This window comes from Diadema setosum, chromosome 1 (genome assembly GCF_964275005.1).
Source record: "Diadema setosum chromosome 1, eeDiaSeto1, whole genome shotgun sequence".
Classification (NCBI taxonomy): domain Eukaryota; kingdom Metazoa; phylum Echinodermata; class Echinoidea; order Diadematoida; family Diadematidae; genus Diadema; species Diadema setosum.
The window spans coordinates 16,893,616-16,910,994 of NC_092685.1; the positions used below are offsets into that span (position 1 = coordinate 16,893,616).

Here is a 17,379-nt window from a genome sequence, read left to right on the forward strand (position 1 = left end):
TAATAAAGCATACAATAGTCAAATAATATTTCAATGTGATTGCAAGTATAATAATCTCATATCAAAAAGTATATTTGAAGATCTGTCATCCGTACGAATCAAGGAGGTCTATGGGCCTAACTTATTCAAATTTGTTTTCCGGCAAATATATTTCTTGTATGAATTTATAATAATGAAAGCTGACACATTTATAGAAATTGATTTGAGACCGGACTACGGCAAACATATGGAAGCCGTAAAGGGACATCGCAGATATAAAATCTTTAAAAATAATTTCAAATCCTTACAATTCATTTGAGCCTTGTGTGACAAAAGGGAATGATGATGTTCCTTCGTTGCTTGTTGTTGTCAAATGGATAAAATATAATAGCAAGAACTGAGGACAGAGAAAATACAGAGAATGAGAAAGTGACCAAATGAACTATCAATAATTCTTTTATATCATGCCAGAATTCAGAAACGTACCTTTTCCTGCGATATTCCACATTCTATGGCTATCTTGGTCATGATCGACTCCATGATTATCATCCCCTGCGATGACCCGAAGCCTCGAAAAGCGGTGTTGGACGAGATATTGGTTCGGCACACGCGCCCCTCAATGCGTGCTACGGACATCCGGTAACAATTGTCGAAAAATTTCATGGCTGCTTTCATTACCTTTAAAATGAAGAGTAAAGAAAATCGTTATTCGTCCTGCAGGAAAAGCAAACAAACAGCTAAGAGATCCCATGCACAAGGGTCTTGCCTTTTACCGTCCACGTATTCTTGCAGACTATTACCAAAAAATATAGAAAACTTGAGGGGCAGCTTTTATGGCCTCCAAGAAACATGGCGATCACTTGTGTATTCTAGTCTCGCAAGATGTAGACAGGACTACACACGAAGTGTACCCCTGACTATCACGCGAATACTGAAGATTGCCCAACTACAATATTGTGATTTCTGAACGAAACGTGAAATGAAGGAACAGACGGTTCAGAAGTAGAAGGAAGTAAAGAAAAGTACAAACAAAATAGAAGTAAGAAAATATCACAAAATTGAACCTAGTTCTTTTAGATGAACCGCGTTTCTTAATATCTCTCATGAACTATCATTAGCACAACAACAACAACAACAAACTTCTGCAGCTTACTTCCTTCGGTAATTCATTACAGGAGCAGGGTCATAACCCGGTGAAGTAATGTGTGCCATCAAACTTTCATGAAACGTTCAATAACTTATGTATTTGTCGTCGATGTAGGAATTTGATGAAGAGACGAGGCCTGAAATTTTTGAAGGGCCTTGCATTCCAGCGACGTCCACTGGTGTCACTTTCATTCAGTTGTCAATGTACTACATTTTATCTACGGTATAATACGTACGAAGGGTGACACGTCGAAACTGTAGCCACCGTTTGAGAACAACTTGACATCAAGGGCCTGCAGCCGGCCTTCTGTGGTGAATCCAACCTTGTAGCGCCCTAGAAAAGGGTGACGCCCTCCGGTAGATTGCATATCTTCGTCACGGTCCAGCATAAATCGCACTGGTCGTCCCACCCTAGATGGTATTCAGAATAATTTCTTTGATGTAATGTCATAAACACTGTGAGTGAATCCCAGATTCTCCCCTTTGTATGCTCAACAATGTTGTTGGCACTATAGATATCCTTTCTACAAGGAGAGTAAAGACAAGGATGAAGACGCTCTTTAGTGTGTCAAACAGGCTGACAACAAACGACACCTTACATTTTATGCATACCAAATTAATATCAATATGTCACAAATGTCGTTATATTCTTCTCATTGTTCCCACGAAGTAAGGGAATGATCTTGGTTTAAGCATATATCACTTAACTGTTATTATTGATTTTCTTGTGATTCTCTTACTCCATCTACTTCATCTTCTCTTCCTCCTCCTTCTCATCATCATCAGGGTCATCATCATTAGACCTATCACTATCATCGCCATCATCTTCGTCACAATCAACATCACCGTCGTCATCATCAGCAGCAGTATAGTCTAGGAAAGATTATCATACTTTTTAGCTGCTACCGCACATGCTGCAGCTATGGGAGATGACCTTAGTTCTTTCCCTCCGAACCCGCCGCCCAAACGCTTCACTCGGCACGTGATCCGATTTGCCGGAATGCCAAGTACACTGGATAACGTGCTCTAGAGGATTATGAACGCAAGATAACAAGAAACAACAATTAATGTAGCCTGATTCAGTGGAAAGAAAATACTTAACAGAACAACATACATAAATCGCCCCACTCTGGATGATAGGCTAAATAGATAGAGTAGATAGAATAGAATTAGATAGATATAGTATCAATTCTATCAAAGCTTTGTAAAGATCGGAAGTTCGAAGACACAGCATCGACTGACGAGCATTACCACAGAGTTGTTTTCGTTATAAAATATGTATTTCTTTTCAAAAACAAACGCAAAAATAGCAAACCTTCACAAAAGATCTTTTTCACCCAATGGCACATTCTGATGACAATCTTGTGTGTGTGTCTTTGTTTTATGTATGGCTCATTGAGTTGAACGTATGTTTTAATGCATTCCACTCACCTGAACATTGGTGGGATGTTGGGTTGAGCAAAACACTTCTAATTCTTTGTCTTCTCCTTTCGGAATGACAAAGGCACACTGCGTCTCAAGGTAGAAATGTTCTTCACCTCCGACCTTCACCTCACCTTCGATCACGTGATCACAGGTTTTAAGAGACTCAACAGGGTCACCTTGCTCAAAGACAATCGGTTCTCCCATGAACGACTCCTTTTCGATTGCTTCCTAATCATACAATAAAATCACGGGTTACAAATCTCTAGAGAAAATGGATGCTGATACGTGTTTCAGGAACATTTTTTTTCCCTTCATGCCCACTAAAATCCTAACCAAAATTTACGCAAGGTAAGTTTCTGTGACAATGAGTAGTACGGAATCAGACGCATGCCGTAAAAAAACAACTCCTAAACAAACAAATTTACATATTCAAAATGCGCGGAGACCATTGAAGGCACACACACACACACACACACACACAAACAAACAAACAAACACACACACACACACTTAGGCCGAAGGCTGCGTGGAAAACATTACAAATTATTAATCCACACCTCGATCGTGATTATGGAGTCCAGAACTTCGTATTCAACTTTCACGAGGTTAGCGGCTCGTCGTGCCAGGGCCTGTGTTTCTGCTAAGATGGCTCCAATTGGCTGTCCAACATGGAAAACCTAGTGACGACAACAATCAATGTAATGTCATGTATTCGACTCAATAGGCCCTAGTTCTCCCTGAAGCTTTTATGCCAAATTTCAGTGCCCAACAGACAATGGGGCCTATAACATAATTATATACCATAATACAATATCAAATAACATATCCATTGCTATACATATTGAAAAAAAAAATGACTCTCATTTGGCAATCTCTGTATTCATCGCAAGCATCCTGCACCTGTAACTCCCACAGTATAGTAAAAGTATACACACCAAAACTGAGTGTAGAAATAGAAATTCTCCAGTCCTCCACCCCACCCCACCCCCATGATAATCCTATACACCAAATTGATACTTGTTTTTAGTTTTAAAATGAAAACGCATATGGCGGCTTACTTGAAGCACAACATATCAAGCAAGTTGTTTGGTATGATATTAATCTTCCACAGTATGATAGAAACAGTCAAATCCTAGAGTTACCTCTTCTGACGCAAATAACTCTTCGTCAGGGATGACAGCGCCGACTTTGTTGCTGGCGGGAACATCGCTTGCCGAAACGAACTCGTGAACGCCCTCTAGGGACAACGCTTCTGACAGATCTATAGAGCTGGGGAAATACAATTGTAATATCATTCAATCATCTATAGGTTAGTACAATGTATTCCGTTTATGACAGTCATGACTGGGTTGTGATCAAGCTAAAAAAAAAGTATATCATACTAATGATAAGATCCACATCTACCGAGCATATCCTATTAATCTGTATTATGTCTAATGTATGCAAACGATAAGCACACTTAAACGTTCTTCACTATGTAAGTTTTGTCTTACTGATTTTATTCATATCGTTTCTTCGCTGTTATCTCTCATAACTGATTACAGGAATCATACTTGATTGTTAACATGGTACTCACGTGATTTTCGCATGTGCCCGCCGACTGTACACGAATGACATGTAGAGCTGGCCTGTCGTTGCACAATGTATTGACAATGGTTATAGCTGTTAAAATATTGTGATATCAACAATCATCTTCGACCGAAAACGCGCTCTGTGGCACGCCAAGGAGTATAGACGAAGGAAGAGTGATAACATTGACTGAAGGAAACATTATTGTGGTGTCTGACCTGGAAAATCCTTCCTGGGTTACTCTACAGGGTGTCGAAGTAGGTAACAAGCAGAATATTTGATACGCAATCTCTGTTAGAAGTACTATCGCCCAAGACTTGAATATAGAATGACACATACACGGGACAGCACTTGTAGTGGTAACCATGTTCTTGGGTTTGTAAGTTGTCAGTTTTTGGACTTGAACGAAGAAGAAGATGATTTTCATATAATGATATTATTTGCATACTTTAATTTACATCATTGCATGCTTCCTTTATAGTGGCGGCAATAAGCATCTTCATCTGATTCTAGTACATCCGAAGATAAGACCATCGTGTAACGAGACAATGGGATTTTCAAGGCAGATGTCACCAAAGGATTACATGAATGTACACAATAATGCTCGTTATCATAAGATTTGTTACAATTACTGAAATACTTGCACTCGCTCTATTAACAGACCAATTTGACAGAGCATATGTACAAAGGCGCCACGCAGTTAATGAAAAGAAGTAGGCCTAAATATCTCTGCTAACCCCATACATCCGGGATGTCACCTACGTAGACCGCTTCTCCCGTGGCGTGCTGAAGGGCGGCCTTGTGTACAACTGGTCGGCCGACGGGATCATGGATCGGCTGCCCAGGAGCAGGTTTCTGCATTGTAAGGCAAATTCAGAAAAGAAAAACCCAAATGAAATAGACAGAAAGAAATGACGCCACATTACCGACACAGCTCCCTTAGAATTAACAACACGTCTAAGCTGGAGTATGAATTTACCAATTTCTGTTAATAAGTTATCATTAATACTTTATTGTAATGATGATGATGATGATGATAATGATGATGGTGATTACTACTGTATTACTGTTATCATTATTAACATAATTATTGTCATTATTATCACCATTATTACCATCAACAGCATAACCATCACCATCATCACCCAGTTCACGGTGTACGGACGACGCACGATGCACGATGGGTGACGATGGACGGCTCTGGTGAGCTAAGAGAAAGGAATGCAAATAGAACAAAGCACCAGGCAGCATAATAAAAGCCGTCGGTTTCCACTTTTTTAATATACGCAGTGCACAGTGTAATATTGCCAATGTCGTATGTAACCTTTCAGGGAATCAGGGTCATGGGCGTAAATCCCGGGGGGGATGGGGGGGGGGGATATATCCCCCCCCTGAAATGGAGGAGGGGGGGATGGCCTGTACAATCATCCCCCCCCCCTGAATTTTGAAAAAAAAAAATGGAGGAAGCAGAAATGTGATTATATCAATTTTGGCATATTGCATGACGTTTGTACGCCGGCCTTCAGACAGGTAACAGAGCTGAACAGTATTCTATCTTGTAGGAAAATGTATACATAATTTTCTCAAGCGCTCGCTCGCTTCGCTCGCTCGCGAAGAAAGTAACATCGACATACACTGTAAGGTATGGCTCAGACGTTGACAACGTCAAATAGTATAGGCCTTATTATGTAAACATGCTATGACGCGAGTAACTGGGGACCATCTGCAAGATAATGTACGAAAACAAACAAACAAACAAACAAACAAACAAACAAACAAACAAACAAACAATAACAAAAACTATATCACCATAATTGAACTCCCTCCATTTCCTGAATCATTCCTGAGAAACGACAATGACTGGTGACTCAGTCAGGATACATCTATGAGCATACCCAGGGAAGATCAGGGGCGTCGAATCTATGGGGGGGGGGGCAAAGGGCATTTGCCCCGCCCCTACGGAAGTGTTTAGGCAGACAAATCATTTATCCCCCAAGCAATTCCCGAGATGAGGACAAATCTCGAACTTTCTTAATGGAAAATTGTCCAAATATCGCCAGAACTACGCACCAGATCGTTGTATTGCAATCATAAACATGCAAAAGCTCCGCTATACAGGATCCCTTTCGATAGACTTTGTACACTTTTGAGATTGACGTATATTTCCCTAATTTATCAAAGAGTGTGCAGCAGATCTTTCACTTAACAAAAGCACCCTCATATGCAGAGGCGTCGATGGGGGGGGGGGATGGTTCCCCCATAAAAGTGGGACAAACAAAAGCGAAAAATATAGCTACAAACGGCAGTGTTTGGAGTGTAAAATGTCAAAATTTTAAAGCTCGCTCGCTCCGCTCCCTCGCATCTAATCGCTATACCATTCTCCTGATGCTGCTGCCAGTGAATGGCAGCAGTTGCGCCCGGTGCGCCCCGACCCCTTAATTTCCAAAGCGAAAAATATAAATATTAAAAAAAAAAACATAAAAGTGGGACAAACAAAAGCGAAAAATATAGCTACAAACGGCAATTTTTGGACTGTAGAATGTCAAAATTTTGAAGCTCGCTCGCTTCGCTCGCTCGCATTTAATCATTATGCCATTCTCCTGATGTTGCAGCTAGTAATTGCCAGCAGTTTTCGCCCGATGCGCCCCCCTTAATTTCCAAAGCGAAAAATATAGCTACAAACGGCAGTTTGGGGACTGTAAAATGTCAAAATTTTGAAGCTCGCTCGCTTCGCTCGCTCGCATTTAATCATTATGCCATTCTCCTGATGTTGCTGCTAGTAATTGCCAGTAGTTTTCGCCCGGTGCGCCTCCTTAATTTCCAAAGCAAAAAAATACAGCCACAAACGACAGTTTGGGGGACTGTAAAATGTCAAAATTTTCAAGCTCACTCGCTTCGCTCGCTCGCATTTAATCATGCCATTCTCCTGATGTTGCTACCAGTAACTGCCGGCAATTTTCGCCCGGTGCTCCCCCCTTAATTTCCAAAGCGAAAAAATACAGCCACAAAGGACAGTCTTTGGGACTGTAAAATATCACAATTTTCATGCTCACTCGCTTCGCTCGCTCGCATTTAATCGTTATGCCATTCTCCTGATGTTGCATGCTGCCAGTAATTGCCAGCAGTTGCGCCCGGTGTGTTCCCCCCCCCCCCCTTGATTTCCAAAGCGAAAAAATACAGCCACAAACGACAGTATGGGGACTGTAAAATGTCAAAATTTTCAAGCTCACTCGCTTCGCTCGCTCGTATTCAATCGTTATGCCATTCCCCTGATGTTGCTGCCAGTAACTGCCAGTAGTTGCGCCCGGTGCGCCCCCCTTAATTTCCAAAGCGAAGAAATACAGCCAAAAGTTTTGGCAGTTTTGGGACTGTAAAATGTCAAAATTTTCAAGCTCGCTTGCTTCACTCGCTCGCATTATGCCATTCTCCTGATGTTGCTGCCAGTAATTGCCAGCAGTTGCACCCGGTGCGCCCCCCTTAATTTCCAAAGCAAAAAAAATACAGCCACAAAGGGCAGTTTTTGGACTGTAAAATGTCAAAATTTTCAAGCTCACTCGCTTCGCTCGCTCGCATTTAATCGCTATACCATTCTCCTGATGTTGCTGCCAGTATTGACAACAGTTGCGCCCGGTGCGGCCCCCCTTGATTTCCAATTAAGCGAAGAAGTATAGCTACAAACGGCAGTTTTTAGCATGTAAAAGCATTAGGGCCTATGTCAAAATTTTCAAGCTCGCTCGCTCCGCTCGCTCGCATTTAATCGCTATGCCATTCTCCTGATGTTGCTGCCAGTGATTGACAGCAGTTGTGCACGGTGTGCCTCCCACCCCTTAATTTCCAAAGCGAAGAATATAGCTACAAACGGCAGTTTTTGGACTGTAAAATGTCAAAATTTTCAATGTAAAAAGATTTCACCGTGGGAGGGAGAAACCCCCCTACCATACCCTCCCCCCCCCCTCGCTTGCTTCGCTCCCTCACGATCTCATAACCGCTCCCCCAATCATGTCTACGCCGGTGATAGGCCCCACTATTTAGTAGGCCTTCGCAGTGATGTCGCACAGGCGGAGCAAGAGCTGAAATATCGCGATTTAGTCATTCAATAATATATTGTGAATATTTCATTTTCTATTGGTTTTTTAAAGAAAAAAACAAACAAAAATTTCACCAAAAGTGCGCACCAGATCGCTGAATTTCAGGTCTGAAAATGCAAAATCTTCCTCGTGTGGGAGAGGGACACCCCCCCCCCCCCATACACACCCTCCCCCCGTTAACCCGGTCGCTCCGCTCTCTCTCACAGATATTTCAAAAACAAAAAAATGTCTTCATACTTTTAAGGTCTGATTTTCCGCCGCAAGTCATCTGACAAGCAAAAAAAAAAAGCAACAACAAGAACAAAAAGTCTTCATATTTTTGCTGCCACTTTCCTCTCACTTTATATTTCATGCAAAAGAGTGGGACATCCGATCCCTGTAAAGTGTGCGTTTGGGGGGGGGGGGGTACCAAGCTTCTTCTCCCCCCCCCCCCCCCCCCCCCAAGGCTGCGCCGGTCCGGTTATGGGCTTGTAATCGTGGTGATGGTGACCATCCCCCCCACTCCTCAGTACGGATTTACGCCGGTGGATCAGGGAGTTTTTGTAGTTTTTGTCTTGTTCACTTAATTAATCTACTAATTTTCTCTTTAATTTGAAGTTCGCTTAACGAAACAAAAGTTGTAGAAATAGAATCAAATCCAATTCAAGGGGTGGTTAAGCTCCTACCTGAAAAACCTGGGCAGCGTTGACGAGTGGAGACTGGTAAGGAGAAATTGCGCTTCTCTCCCGAGACGACACAGAAGTATTCCTGGTAGGCTAATAAAAGAATTCGGTCAAATCAGGTCTGTTTACCGACATATTTACTTTTTGCGCATACCTTTATAAACAAAGGTTATTCTTGACATCCTGACAAACCATGAAGAGGCTTATGCCCGGCATAGGAATGACTTTATGCATACTGAATTCCAAGAATTAAAATTTACCGAGAGTAAGCAGGTAGACGAATAGTCCGTTATAGGTTATTTCAAGAAGAAAGATGTATCTAGAATTGATCGAATAAGTACATAAATAAATCAAAATGACTGCTTATCAAAGAAAAAAAAAATCGAGATGATCACTGTCGAAATGTTCAATGAATGTTCAGTGAGGTTTCGGAATAGTTCGTCTATCTGATAAGAAAGTTTCACTTGTCACGAGTGTAACGGGGCATTTTACTGGCATTACATAAAATAAGACTCTATATCCAACAGCATTTTCATAACTATTCAAAAGAGATTGCATTGAACGCTAAAACTGAAATCACAGAAATAATTTTTCTTTACTTTTAAGGATGGGTTTAAGTAGGAGAGGACAACGCTTCCGTCATTCAAGAAGATCATTTTTAATACTGGTTTATGTCATACTGTAATTAACGAAGAGTCTTGTGTTAAATCGCGCGCGCGCGTACACACACACACACACACACACACACACAATGTCATACTGTAATTAATGAAAAGTCTTGTGTTTAATCTCTCTAACACACACACACACACACACATACACACAGTGTCGCAGTATATAATTACCTGATATGAAACGCGAGCCATGGATTGTAAGGCCGCTATTAGCTTGCTCCGATGGACGCATTTTCTTTTTTTCTTTTTTTTTTTCTTTTTTTTTTATTGGGGGGGGGGGTCTGTTCTTCCTTGTCTTTCCCTACATTGCTCCCTCCTTTCCTTATCATTAGTCTATTTCAAGACTTTATCTGGTCGTTATAACTTTGTACCGGAACTTCACCAAGTGTTTCACATTGTACTAACCTGATCAGTACCAAGCTGGTCCAAGACCATGAGATAGAACTTAAAGAAGAAGCTCAGGGTGAGAGACTTTCTGTACGTCTCCATACCCCCGGGTGCTCCGGCAGGGAGCGGTAGATCTTTCTCCAGTGAAGACAGTGCGGCTTCCAGCATGCTGTTGTCCCATGACCTATACGTTTAACGTTGAGGATATCATTTCGCCGAACAGATGTTTAAAAGTTTAAAAGTTTCAAGAAAAAATACTTGTAAAAGATTCTTGTTTAATTGAACAATGACTTTTTCTTTTAAGCTTATTAAATGCTTTATTTTCTCTTGTTTTCATATTTAGAATGAATTTTAAAACAAAAGAGAGAGATCAATACCGTGGACATTAACAATAATTATTGTTACATTAGCGTATAGGGGTGGCGACCAATGTAAAGAAATAGTTTCACGTTCTGTAACTAACCAGTCTGATGAATCGACTTTAGTCAGTGTAATATATCAAAAAGGATTGAAAAAAAAGTCGTCTTTTTGTGGATAAAACACGAGTGGTACACCGCATTGATTAGCTTTCTCTAAGAACCTGCATTGTGGAAATAATGCTTTATACACGTGTATAAAGAATGGATTTGAAGCACATTGACGTGCCCTTCTGTGATCTCTCAAAGTTTTAAGCCTACGTGAGTGTTCCTATATGCATGTCCTATAATTCGATTCTTCACCTCCCTTTCATCAATGCCATCGTCTTCGGGGCCATCACCGTGGTCGCCGCCATGCCACCAAACGCTAGACTGACATCGTCGACGACGGCGGTGTCATCACCTCCTCCGAAGACAACTCTCATCCCGGCATTGACGATCGCGATGTCGTCTTCGCGGCGCGGCGATTGTTTGAAGGTGAAGAAATATTCGTTCTGTGTGTTCAAACATAATGAAAAATGTTCCTTTAGTGAATGTTTAGACGTGGATGGTCAAGCTGCATTCCATGCCCGACGACTCGAACAGTGAATATAGCGTGCAATTTGAACGATTGAGTGTTCATCTCCCTAAATCTTGAAGTTGCTAGGAGATCACTCAAGGCTATACCTGATGAACACAACCACGGAGATCTAATCTCTTCTTCAAATAAAACATCACGAACTCACGTTAGATTCACCTCTAGTGATATCATACATTAACAAAGGAGGTCTATCGTTATTTGACATAGTGAAGAGTTTTGATTTTTCTTGTGTTCTTGAGAAATCGATTTGTGAACTTCGAGGAAACAAAACTGTCTCATTACATCAAAATTATCACATCAAAAGTAAATTAATCCTCATTACTACGTATGCATGGCTGGCGACTTTTGCATACCAGCAAACATACAGATGAACACACACACACACACACACACACACACAAACACACACACATACGTCTTACTCTGGTTCGAGAATGTGAGAAGAGCACATACAAACTACACGAAGTGACAGTTTATACAAAGAAAAACACAGAATTCTTCGTTTCAAAACATTTCATTAATTTGATGAGGACAAACCATGCTGAATATCGTAGAAAATACTTAACTACATAGAAGTTGTGAATGAATGCTCATACCCTCATTACATAGAGATTTTCTCTCTTCGATCATTCATCAGAAGTTAAGTTTATCGCTTCCGGCCACTATACCGACGTGTATCGGATCGCAGTCCGATGAATCAGACTTATGTTGGTTGACTATCAGGTCAGTGTCAGGCATGTCGGGGTTGATCCGATGAGGCAAGATCGTCCGATGAGGACAACGCGCGACATGTCTGACACTCACTTGATACGAGACCAACCAAGTCATATTCACCAGACAGCGATCCGATACAATTCGATGGGTGGCCGGAAGCAACAATCTTTGCTTAATTCCGACGAATGACTGATGAGAAAAATCTCTGTGGAATTGGGGTATTATACCTGGCAGGTATATGGGATGGTTATTGCTCGAAGAATCTCGTCCGGCATCAAGATGTTTTGGCGGTAACCAGTGAAGAAATTCTCGTCCATCTTCACATAGCGAGAACCTAGGCACATATAAGCGGAAAGAACGCATATTGATGTGTGTTTTCATACATAAAGGTATATATATATATATATATATATATATATATATATATATAAATAACACACAAAATCACAATCACACACACACACACACGCACACACACATATATCTTGCCTTTTGCCCTTAATCAGCATATGTCTTCATGACTATTGTGTAACGTGAAGAGATACCCATGTTTAGTTTAATGCATTTATGTTGATTTTGTTACAGTGTAATATTACTTGTGCAATAATTCTGACGTCTTTTGACTGCGGGACACAAATAAGTCCCGCTTATCTACCCACAATTTACAAAGAAGAAGAAAACGTGTGAGCCAACCAATCGCCTGCATGGTACATGCATCTGTATTTGGCAAAATCTGAGCATATTATATAAAATCTCTCATTATTGACACTATAATGTGAGTAATAAAGTTACTAATACCTCTCGACTGTGATACCAGCTCCAGTTTGCACCTTGCTGCCAGAAAGATGGGATTCAGGTCTGAGATTGGACTACCAGTCACGATATTTCCTCCGACAGCCTATCAATGTGAAACGATTGAGCAGTTAACGGTTCATGCTCAAACAAATCGACCAGCATACTCAAGTATAGCACAGTTAACTGTAGACCATACTTTTAACCCCATGTAAAGGCCTTTATACCTTATGTAACACGGGGGAACAGTTAAGTAGATATTGGGCACAGAAAAAAAAAATGAGAAGAAAATAAAATTGATTGATATGGAAATTGACTTTGTGAAGTTTTCTGTCTTTTCTTTCAACGGTAGACTGATCAATTGTAATTGAATATTTACCCATAGTTAATGGTTGATTCATAATAAGATATCTCATCAATGTAAAAAAAAAAAAGTTTCATTTAAGAATGCCACTGGACCTGAGTGTCACTAGATGACGCATGGGGAAGATCCCTCAATTTCACTATGTAAAATCAATCGATGACCGAAGAAAAATTGACATGGCATTGCTCAGGCATCGCTGGGCTTCAACAATATTTTTTTGGTCGGCGCCCGGGCAGGCTGCAAATCGGCCGGTCGCCGCTCTGAGTTGCGGCTCCTGCGTAGGATCACAATTCAGCCACCAAGCCCATTGATGATTATAAAAAGACATGCACCCTCAGGTTAAAAGTGTTTAGATATTGTTTTATTCGTCTAGTATTTTGGAGTCATCCTATTCTGTCCTAACGATGAAACCTCAACGACAACATGCATACCGCCATGTTCCTAATTTGCGAACCAGCAAACCACCGAAGCATCTCCACAACAGAAGTGAGCACTCTGGTCTCGTGACCTAAAAGGTGGTTGTCCAGCAGAACGTGAAGAAAAAAAAAACCCAATAAGATTATATAAGATTTTTCTTCTTCTCAATAGTAGTAGGGTAAAACAGCAAACTATGTGGTGAAATTCAACGCCAATGAAAATAATTTATATATAGCATAATAGCATTACTAACAGACCAATGAAAGTGATATTGACGTAAAATCTAGCTATAATTTGAATTGACAACTTAAAAAGATTTTCTATCCAGAATGACACATAATGACATCCATGCGCTCATTATACTCCCAGCATTACACTCCTGTTTAATCTCCATACATATCGATTAAATTAATTTCATTATTTCATTGCATTTAAACAAAAATGCAATGTCAACTTTGTTATTAGCATACATGGCATAAGGCGCTCGCAGGACGCCATTGCAATTGCAGGGGCGAAAAAGCATATTGTCTTTGTCTCATTATTGTTCTTTTGAACGGAGTGGGAACGCTGTCTTGTCAAGAAAATCATAGGAAACTGTGATTAGAATGGAACTAAATTTTTGAAATCAAACTGCACGTCCTGCATGAGTCAGTTGCTGAATGCAAGCAAATGCAGGCATAATATTCTAGGAATTAAATAGAAGCATGCTATACATAACAATATCATATAAAGCAATAATTAGATGGACAAAATCATAATGGACTCATTCAATTCTACCGTGGTTACAGAATTACAATGTCATCGTATTATCACACCTGGAAGATCTTGGATGATAGTCTTCAGGAATTGTCCCAGCCGAGAGAGAGTGACCGACGACCCGATCACGATTCCGTCATTGTTAACTTCCATCGAGGTAAGTTCCGGTACGTGTGAAACTGAGACGAGGGTGGGATACACTCGGTTGCCAAACTTCATTTCGATACCTTCACCGGTATGAAAGAAATGAAATTACTATCGACACCACGACACAAGACTAGTATGTTAGCAGAACCAGAAAACATTAACTTAGGATGAATTACAGTGGGAAAATTCTGCTGGCTGAAGTTGGATCACAGGTCTTCTCATCAGTATTGATGCAGTATGACACCCAAGTAAAGACACGAAGTTATGATTCTTTGGAATTCTATTTTCTTTGCTCAATTTGTCACTTATGAATTGGACAGAATACATTCTGGCCCATATCCCTTTGTTTGCGTCTATTACCTTTTCAATTTGTGATAATGAGAAAGTAATATTCTCTTGTGAAAAAAGTGAAAGTGAAAGTGAAAGTGAGAAAGGGCTTCTTTTTTGTTTACAGATGATTATGGAAAGAAGAAGAATCTCTCCGCCAAGCCCAAACGGTTTGAAAAATCAAGAAGAAAAGATGGAGATTGGAGGTATGTCTTCCTACACGTCGTGCTTGGCGGCGAATCATACTTTCGATATTTTCGATATTCCAGTGGGAACTCTGAATTTTACGATCGATTTTACGTACGATCGATTGATGCGGTCTGGCGTCATGATGTCAAGATTTTCATCTGGAGAAAATGTCCTTTCTTATCTTAGAAGTAACGTATATTTTCCCTTTGTATATTCCCTTTGATTTTCTTTTGTTTTTTTTTATTTTGCCTTGTTTTTGCCTTATTCTGTTCGAATGTTTGCAAATTGGTCGCTTTGTTAACCTTTTTTGTTAACGCCCTAAGCCCTTGATAAAAGACCGGTAACTCTGTCGAAAGCTCGGGAGAATTAAAGGCAAAGTGAACATACTGCAACGTCTTCCAGCAGCCATTCCGACCGTCACACCTATTATATATATATATATATATATATATATATATATATATATATATATATGTAACGACTTCTTGTGCTAAAACAACTTATACACGTATATCTTCATGTCTGATGCTGCATTTTCACATTATTATCTCATAAATATGACATCGTTTCCTCAATATATTGACAAAAAAACAAACACACATACAAACTCATTACAGTGGTATAATGCATGGCTGTTGTGTGTATCATTACCGATTTCGGTGTTTCCCGCGACCAGCTTGGCATCCGGGAACTTTGTTTTAAGTTCCAGCACCTCTTGTAGGCTGACTGGTCTGTACCACGTCACGCGTTCTCCTCGAAAGACGAGTGATTTCTGGATGTCGCTTGACGCAAGCTGCACATACAAAGTGACATTTCAGATGTAATGATTAAGGAATCAAACTTTTAAGGATCACCTTCAATTACGATTCTGTACGAGGAAAACAACATATCCACCATGTTTTCAAAAAAAAAAAAAATTGTAGTATCACTGTGTCAGAAACCTTAACCAAACACGTGTGCTGTCCAAGATCTTTTTTCTTGTTTGTTTTGTGTTCCTGCTATCAACAGCAGACAGTAAAACAGTGCCACAGTGATGAAATCTTCTCAGAAAGAGCGACAGAATAGACGCATCAAACAATAGTTACATAAAATACTAAATAATAGGCTTGTATATAATCAAAGGTTTGGTACATAACAAGTGCCTCTAAAATGTATCACTGTTTTTTCTTTAATACAGCATGCAGAGTTTCTTTTCCAACTTTCTGTGCTATGACGAGGTCGATAATGGATACATTCATAAGTACTGTGGACTTATCGTTGTGTATATAAAAAAAAAAAGTGTGCACTCTTCAGAAGTTGATGATTTCAACTTCTAACCTTTCAAAATGTTTGCCAACCTTGACGGATAAGAATATAATAGTACTGCCTCTTTCTAATCTGAGTTTATGGATAATTTTACAGGAGAATGTGGAGGTCACATCATTACGTCATTCCTGCATGTCGATTTTTACTTTGTTTCCTGTCATCAATCGTCATAGTCAGCCGCCACAAACTATGCTCTCATTTTTGAACATGGGATGAAGTTTACGCCACTTACAACACTTAGTTTAACATCCATGGCACTCAAAATACAGGGGCGATTCAAGAAAGTCCGTTAAGATGGGGGCGCAAAGGGGAAGCGTGGCGACCGAGCTCGAGCAAGCGGAGTGAGCGCGTGGGGATTGATCCCCACACACACACACACACACCTTTCCACGGTAGGGATATTCTTTTTTTTAATATTTATGTTGGTTATTGTGTGATCTCATGTATACTTTTTAAAATGATTTTTTAACTCTTTACTATTCTGGAATTTTGAAAGAATCACTCCCTCCTCCCCCAGCTTTTTTTTTTTTTTTTTTTTTTTTGGGGGGGGGGGTGATATCTTGTGTTTGGTCATACTTTTCCAAGTCATTTGAAGGAGACAGTAGTATGTTGGGTAGTGCTAACGTACACGATAGTGTCTCCCCGTGGGATTGATGATCGTACGGGTCGGGATCGATGAAGGAGGCGGTCGGTGCTTGAAATGGAAAGGGGGGGGGGGAGGTTCAATGTGTTCACGGGTAAAATCGGTTGCATCGCTTGAACAGCCATTCTCAATTCGTGGCGGTATAGCGGAATGGATGGAGCGACTTCGAGGTGGGGTTCTTTTAATCTATCTCTGCTCGAGGGGGTTCAGCGGTATGAATTGCAATTTTCTTACTCTTTGTCGCTCTTTCATGTCATGTTTTCAGTGTATGAAAAAGTGTACAGCTGTAGAATTGCTGAGTATACAAAAAAAAAGTGCTTACTCGTGAGCGGTTGATGATTTCCATTTATAACATTTCAAAATATTTGCCAACTTGGACTGACGGATAAGAATGTATTACTGCCTCTTTCTAATCTGACATGTCTGAGGTTTATGGATCATTATAGAGAAGTGCCTGTGGAGGTCACACCATTGTAATCACTTAATTCATTGACTTTTTCCTTCATAATCAGCAGCCATATAATCATGCTCATGTTTTGAATCAGAGTCAAAGTTTACATCTCTTAAAACACTTAGTAAACATCCATGCAATCCAGTTGAAAAGGCCAGGGTAATCGCATCTTACCATCAGCTCTGGTGGAAAGATGATATCTTGGGTCGGGTCATACTTTGCCAAGTCACCCGGGTCGAAAAGAACAGCAGGCTGCAGGGAAAGATGTAATAAAAAATAATTATGGACAAGTTGAGTGCAAGAGATTTTATCATACGTCATGTTATCATCCACTCTTACATTATATTT

General features: G+C 40.3%; 1 protein-coding gene across 1 annotated transcript in view; it reads right to left on the reverse strand.

The window, feature by feature from the left end:
- The window catches only part of LOC140237360 (xanthine dehydrogenase/oxidase-like), a 33,063-nt gene that overhangs the window by 9,330 nt on the left and 6,354 nt on the right, over nucleotides 1–17,379 (reverse strand). The window contains exons 6-21 of the mRNA XM_072317300.1: nucleotides 17,206–17,283; nucleotides 15,284–15,425; nucleotides 14,029–14,196; nucleotides 13,228–13,304; nucleotides 12,439–12,538; nucleotides 11,868–11,974; nucleotides 10,650–10,840; nucleotides 9,949–10,114; nucleotides 4,857–4,974; nucleotides 4,127–4,178; nucleotides 3,693–3,819; nucleotides 3,108–3,227; nucleotides 2,557–2,778; nucleotides 2,018–2,151; nucleotides 1,362–1,536; nucleotides 466–657 (exon numbers count right to left, since the gene is read on the reverse strand). Of these exons, the coding sequence (XP_072173401.1) occupies nucleotides 466–657; nucleotides 1,362–1,536; nucleotides 2,018–2,151; nucleotides 2,557–2,778; nucleotides 3,108–3,227; nucleotides 3,693–3,819; nucleotides 4,127–4,178; nucleotides 4,857–4,974; nucleotides 9,949–10,114; nucleotides 10,650–10,840; nucleotides 11,868–11,974; nucleotides 12,439–12,538; nucleotides 13,228–13,304; nucleotides 14,029–14,196; nucleotides 15,284–15,425; nucleotides 17,206–17,283 (2,169 nt within the window). The remainder of the gene's footprint in view (nucleotides 1–465; nucleotides 658–1,361; nucleotides 1,537–2,017; nucleotides 2,152–2,556; nucleotides 2,779–3,107; nucleotides 3,228–3,692; nucleotides 3,820–4,126; nucleotides 4,179–4,856; nucleotides 4,975–9,948; nucleotides 10,115–10,649; nucleotides 10,841–11,867; nucleotides 11,975–12,438; nucleotides 12,539–13,227; nucleotides 13,305–14,028; nucleotides 14,197–15,283; nucleotides 15,426–17,205; nucleotides 17,284–17,379) is intronic.